Source organism: Rosa rugosa, chromosome 4 (assembly GCF_958449725.1).
Source record: "Rosa rugosa chromosome 4, drRosRugo1.1, whole genome shotgun sequence".
Classification (NCBI taxonomy): Eukaryota; Viridiplantae; Streptophyta; class Magnoliopsida; order Rosales; family Rosaceae; genus Rosa; species Rosa rugosa.
In genome coordinates this window covers 40546383-40553335 of record NC_084823.1, presented here as the reverse complement: position 1 = coordinate 40553335, position 6953 = coordinate 40546383, and the positions used below count along the sequence as shown (strand labels likewise).

The 6953-nt window shown below is 37.9% G+C and overlaps 1 protein-coding gene across 1 annotated transcript; it reads right to left on the bottom strand.

Moving 5' to 3' along the window:
- Positions 1-2930: 2930 nt before the first annotated feature.
- LOC133706977 (WAT1-related protein At5g47470-like) lies at positions 2931-6291 on the bottom strand. Its single transcript, XM_062132520.1, has 7 exons — positions 5833-6291; positions 5644-5709; positions 4388-4504; positions 4067-4301; positions 3786-3947; positions 3359-3510; positions 2931-3249 (listed from the first exon to the last, which is right to left on the bottom strand). The coding sequence occupies exons 1-7, from the start codon at positions 6027-6029 to the stop codon at positions 3123-3125; spliced, it is 1056 nt and encodes a 351-aa protein (XP_061988504.1). The 5' UTR covers positions 6030-6291; the 3' UTR covers positions 2931-3122.
- Between the last annotated feature and the right edge of the window lie 662 nt (positions 6292-6953).

The window sequence follows — 6953 nt, the reverse complement described above, 5'->3', positions numbered from 1 at the left end:
CCATAAATGGGTCTTTGTTAGAAAGCGTAATGAGAAAAATGAGGTTGTTAGATACAAAGCCCGCCTTGTGGCTCAAGGTTTCTCACAACGCCCTGGAATCGACTACGAGGAGACATATTCTCCCGTAATGGACGTTATAACGTTCCGCTACCTTGTCAGTTTGGTAGTTTCCGAAAAACTTGACATGCAGCTCATGGATGTGGTTACTGCATATCTCTATGGGGATCTAGATTCAGAGATATATATATATATGAAGATTCCAGATGGACTTCAATTACCCAAATCAAGTGGCTCTAAACCACGGAGCGCGTTTTCAATAAGATTGAGACGCTCACTATATGGATTGAAACAATCCGGACGGATGTGGTATAACCGTCTAAGTGACTACTTGATTGGGAAAGGATATGTCAACAATGAAATATGCCCATGCGTGTTTATAAAAAGGACAAGTTCCGGATTTGCAATTGTAGCAGTTTATGTCGACGACATGAAGCTAATTGAAACTCTAGATGAGTTAAAGGAAACTGCTCAATACTTGAAATCCGAATTTGAGATGAAAGATCTTAGGAAAACACGGTTTTGTCTCGGACTAGAGCTCGAGCACCGTAGTGATGGGATTATGATCCATCAGTCAGCATATACTCAAAAATTACTAAGACACTTTAATGAGGATAAAGCAAAGCCTGTGAGTACTCCCATGATCGGCCGTAGTCTTGAGCCCGGAAAAGATCCATTCCGTCCAAGGGATGAGGACGAAGACTTATTAGAGGCTGAAGTGCCCTATCTAAGTGCAATAGGCGCATTATTGTACTTAGCTCAATGCACAAGACCGGATATCTCATTAGCAGTGAACTTGTTAGCTCGACACAGTTCTGCGCCAACACGCCGCCATTGGATTGGTGTAAAGACAATCTTTCGATACTTAAGAGGTACGATTGATATGAGCTTGTTTTATCCCTACAGAAAGAGAAGAAATAATGGAAGTGTGGGATCGGACTCCACAAGGCAAAACGCCACCTTCCGTACTCCTCCTCCCCTCCATCAAAATGACAACGATGTCTTGATGGGTTTTGCTGATGCAGGGTATCTCTCTGACCCTCACAAAGGTCGCTCCCAAACGGGTTATGTCTTTACCATGGGAAGCACTGCGATATCTTGGAGGTCTACAAAACAGACCCTTGTTGCTACTTCCTCAAATCATGCAGAGATCATTGCTCTACATGAAGCTGTGCGAGAATGCATATGGCTAAGGTCTATAGTTAGACATATTCGAGGAACTTGTGGTTTGAAGTCTACCACAGATGAACCTACATGCATTTATGAGGATAATGCAGCTTGTATTGAACAAATGAAATTAGGTTTCATCAAGGGCAACAACACCAAGCATATATCGCCTAAGTTCTTTTACAATCAGCAACAACAAGCACTTCTAAATATTGAAGTGAACCAAATCCGATCTAAGGATAATGTAGCGGACTTATTTACTAAGTCGTTACCAAAATCCACCTTCGAGAAACATGTGAAGAGCATCGGATTAAGGAAGTTATCCGAACTCCCATGATTGTAGCAATCAGGGGGAGATATGGACATCAGGGGGAGGTATGATGTCTACATGTTAGATCTCGAAGAGTGAAGGACGTGTTGTGCTCTTTTTGTCCTTCGACCAGGGTTATTTTTGTCCCACAGGGTTTTTGTTACCTGGCAAGGTTTTTTAACGAGGCAACAATTAAAGCGTCATCACCAAGTTTGAGCGGCACAAGGGAGAGTGCTGAAGGATATCGACATAATGTGTGCCTCTACAAACTAGGGTTAGAGTTGTAATAGGAATGTGTTCTAGGTATTCAATTGTAATCGGATTCTATTACCTTTTTGGGTACCTTGTAACTCCCTATTTAAAGGGCTCCTATTATCAATAATACACACGATTCTATTCTCCTACAACAAAACTAGGCTAGTTCTTCAATAAGTAGACAGTAGACACTTTGTTGGCCAACTTAAAGGAAAGGTAGATAACTTCCTTGATGCAATTTTGTGTGACAATTAGTTTATTCTTTTGCAGAGGACTATATCGTGAATCTATTAGTGTTAAGAAATAAAAATCAAAGCTGAGTGCAGTTGGTAATCCTACTTTTCTATTTTTTTTTGGGCTTTTATTTACTGTGCCAAAGAATAAGTGAATATTAGTTTGCATGAAGTAGGATTGTGGCTCGAGCTGTGTTGCATGAAATAGAAATCATCTACATTTCTAGCATGATGGTCTATAAACTTCACGTGCGATTATACGACAGTCAAGCTGTACATGAGCTTGGTTAGATCGACTTCTTTGACCTGAAATTTGTATTTCTGTTGTAAATTAACTTGTAATAAGGTAGCTTAATTATCATCTTCAAGAAGAGCATGAGTTCTGTCTAATATTTGAAGTTCGAGGAGTTGCACACAGAGGTATTAATGCCACTTAAAAGTAGTAACCTGCTTTCATAAATCCATTTACATGCAGATGCTCTGCCCAGGGCAGCCTAGACTTCTTACGGTGTTATATATACTATAGAGTACACCGATTATCCCAAGGCACTATTTTATCTGAGAAGTATGTGAGTCAATACTATGGTTTAAGGTTAGGATGTTACTAATTTCCTCCTAAAAGAATGTAAGCCCAAAATCTTTAAGCACAAGACACCTAGTAAATGAGTCCATACTTGGAATTAGAAATTATCTGAAGCCTCCCCAAACCCACCCCCCTAAATAAGAAAAGAAAAGCCTAGATTGGTTCTGAAATCTCAATTGCCCAAACCAATCCGCTTCCCCAAGCAAGAAAATATCCCCCAAGTCATATACACAGCAAAGCAATAAAGGTAGTACCCCATCATGGTTCTGCCAAAAACAGTACAGAAAAGTAGCATCTCTTACTGACTAATATTACGCAATATTAATTAAGCAAAGAAAAGTTCACTAATATTTGGGCATTATGCAAAAATCCTTGTTCAATCTTATTGTTCTGATAGATCTAGTAGCACATTGCGTACGGGGTCATTAGTCTATATCAAATTATCACTCCCGTAAAACGATTTCCTTCCAACTTTCCTATCTGTCTACCAAAATATATATACAAACCAGACAATTTATCAACTTAAAAGAGGCTTCACTGCATCAAACTCACTTTCCAAGTCATCCCCATCTGGAAATCCTTCCTTTCCTTTTGCCCATAGGAAAAAGTAGAGCCCAGTAAACATGAGGCACATACCGGCAAGGCTGAAAGAAATATATACAAACTTAGGTTAAGTTTCTAATACTTAATCCTCAAATTTACACTGAGCTGTAAGATCATAATCAGTAAGGAATTAGAACATAGTTGAAGTACCTTCCAACACTGATAGATTCTCCTAAGGTGATAACTGAGAGAACAACTGAGCAGACAGTTCCAATGGGGCTAAACATTGACACCAAAACTGGCCCTCTCTTCTTCATTGCCCACCCATTGAAACTGATGCAAGCTCCACTCACTGTACCTCCCTGTGAATTAGAAAGTAACAGGAAAAAATTGACCAATTAGCGATTCAATTTTGCAAAATTCTGTTCACAAAGAGGGTCATACTATAATCCCCTAAACCTAACCCAAGTAGCAATTGTTAGCTTGATATATGTTCTTCGCCTAATTAGTATCACAGCCTTAGTCGCGAGAGGCTTTAGGTTTGGAACCTTGAATCCTATATGGTTATATCCCTAGCTAATTAAGCTCATAATGTTAGGATTGGCTCTCTAAAATAAGGACAACAAGTCATACGTACCAGTAAAGAAAAGCCAATCAAGTCTCGAGCACTGACAAGGGGCCAACCAGTTTCGATTTTGTGATCTTGAATCAACTGTACAGCTGCAGTTATAAACACCCCTATGAAAGATGTTATGGCACACAAGGACATAGGTGCAGGAAAATCACCCAATGTTGTAGCCTGCAGTAATAAAATGAACACAAATACTACTGATTAATACTTCTCTAGTGAAGCAAATGTATAAGCGAAGATAACAGTACTATTTATTTATAAACATGTTATATATGGATGATCATCACCTGCAAGACAATATTGCTGGACAAAACAAACACGGCAGCAAGGAGATACAAGCATCCAATAATCTTCTGCTTGTCGAAGATCACATCAGGAGAATGAGCTTGATATTGAATCTCTGTTGCTGGGGTGGAAATGGTGCTTTGCATTATGCTCATTGTGAGAGCGCCTACCACACACAACAATGTGCCTAGAATCTTCACCTTGCTGTATAGGCAACTAAGTTTTACTTTCTCCAATCTGCATAGCCATCATAACGAAGTTATGTTATGTTAAATATTCTAATGATTCTACAAAAGTAGAGATTAAAATTAAACTATAGATACCTAACAGTACAAGCAATGACAAATATAAGTCCTGGAGCAAGGTTAGGCATGGCTGTTGCCATTGCTGGTGAAGTGAGCACGATTCCCTTTAAAAATAATACCTGGAACAAAGTTACTCTGCAGCAAAAAAGGGCAAGAAATGTCAATTTTTATTTGCAATTATGATGAAGTGTTGTTGCTGTATATCTAGTGGAGCATGTCCATGCCTGCATATATGGTTGGACTTTCTTAATTTTGTTTTTGCTGAAAAAGAAAAGGTTTCTGTAGCAAGAATTCTTGTTTTATCCTTGTAGTTCAAGTTAGGAGACCTAGAGTAGCATAAAAGTGTAGTGATATATAGGATCATCTATGCTTTTTACGTTTTCAATTTATTCTCTGTATACTTAAAAAATAGAGTATAGAATTACAAACTAAGAGTGAGAATAACACTATTCTAACAAAAAAAAAAGTTGTGTATTTACAAGTAGAAAGGTGTTCAACAAAAAGTGTGAGACCTTAGGGGAAGTATGTGAGTAATGGAGGTGAAAGAGTAAAGTAGTAGACTAGTGTTTAGGGTTTGATAGAATGAAAAAAATAATAAGGATTGAAATAGAGCAACCACCATTCAAAACCTTATCCACGGAAAACTAGAAGGTTAAGGCTCGATAGCATTGCGTTTGGCTTTCCCTTCTTTTAGGCTTCTAGTGCTTAATGTACCAAACAAAACGAGTAGATTAATTGACAAACTATCAAGGCCTAATTAAGATCAAATAGTGTATACGTCAAATATTAATTGATTAATTGATTTTGATTCTATATGCTTCAATATCATGAACGTAGATCCTAACAGGATTAATTGATTTAATTATATATGCTTCAATCTCATGCTTCGAGTTTGAGAACAGAACAAAAGAACTAAATTTTTTTGGCTTTGCATCCTAATTTTGTTCGATAATTAAACATCCATTATAAACAAACAAGATATTAGTTAAAACTTAAAAGGAAACTCAAGGTTAATTAGGATATGTTTTTCTTTGGAAAATTCTGAGGTTCACCCCCTCTCGAGATATACAGGTTATGGTCCATGAAACACCCATCACAAATTTCAGAATAAGAACAAAGTGAAATGGAATAATCCAACCAAGTCTTGCTACTAGATTATAATAATTGATGCTTGTGGGTTGGATAAACAATGAGTATCTAAACGGCATTCTGGGGAAAAGAATAAACATATCTGATACATTTCCGAAAAAAATCAAAGGTAAAATTTGACTAACCCTCCAAAGGCGATCAAAACCAACTGAATCACAAACTTGAGGCTGATTTTGTTTGGCCATTTGCTCCTGCAATTTACAAAAACACAGATGAATTCATCAAACGTCAGAATCTTCCCAGACTTGAAGAAATGCATTCAGAAATATAATATCATTGATTTTCCATATCATCCATGAAAAACAAGGGTTTACCTTTCAAAATAGTAAGCAATGGGAGAGAGGATGATGAAGGAGGCAAAGCTGGAGTAGATAACAATGGTGAGAGGGTCAAGCCCCAAAGACATAAAATAGCTCAGCAATACAGAATTCCCAGCATACACAAATTGCACCCCTACCAACCCCCCTATCAGAGCAACATCTTCGATCATCTCCCTCTTCAATATCCTCATGTTTACCCTTTCCTCCTCACCAAACAAACCCTATATTTTGGTTGGTGAAGAACACACCCCAATACAAACTTTGTAATAATCACCTTTTGTTCTTTTTATTATTAATGTTCTTTCTCTCCTGTATTTTCATTCCTCTTCTGGGTTTTTGCTTTGAAGGGTGTACGTAAAAAACTTCTCTCTGTTTTGGCCTTTTCTTCTCCACCTGTTTTTGGATTCTGAGCTAACCTTCATGGGGGTTGGTTACTTGGTTTGAGGGGAAGTTTGTAATATTCTATACCGGCCAGTCTTCTCCTGGTTCGTCGCTTTCAAGAGTATCTCCAATCCTTTTTATAGAAGTAAATAAATTAAGTGCTCCTTTGAAATGTCCCTCTCTCTCTCTCTTCGTTTTTCTGTACGTTCTACCTAACTTTTTTTAACCTTTATCTATTTGATCTTTTTTACCTAGATTGGTGTTGCTTTTCTTTTCAACGTATCGTATTACGTTTCCTAAATTTTCTCTTTGCAAAGCACTTCGTGGAGCAGCGATTTCCACATCACGTACCCACGAAATTAACCTGCCACTGGACAAAGCTTTCAACTTGAATAGAAAGTTGAGCCGTTGCATCGTGGCTGTCAACTCAGAAAGAGTTGCTAATTTGTATCCGATACACTACACTAGCGTAAACGGTATATCGTTGCTGAAATGTCAATATGGTTAATCCTAAACCTTGTTAGTTGGGATTCAAGAATTCAAGATTATTTTGTCTTTAAAATTTAAGATTGTAGAGCCGTTCCGTGATGAAAGAGTAACAACAAGAATTTTCAATACGGTACATGTGTTTGGTGGGGTGGTAAGACAATAACTTCTCGTAACCTCTCTAATGAGAGGTCATGTACGTATTCGAGCCTCATCAAGTGGAAGGAGGGGTGGGTTAAAAAAGAAAA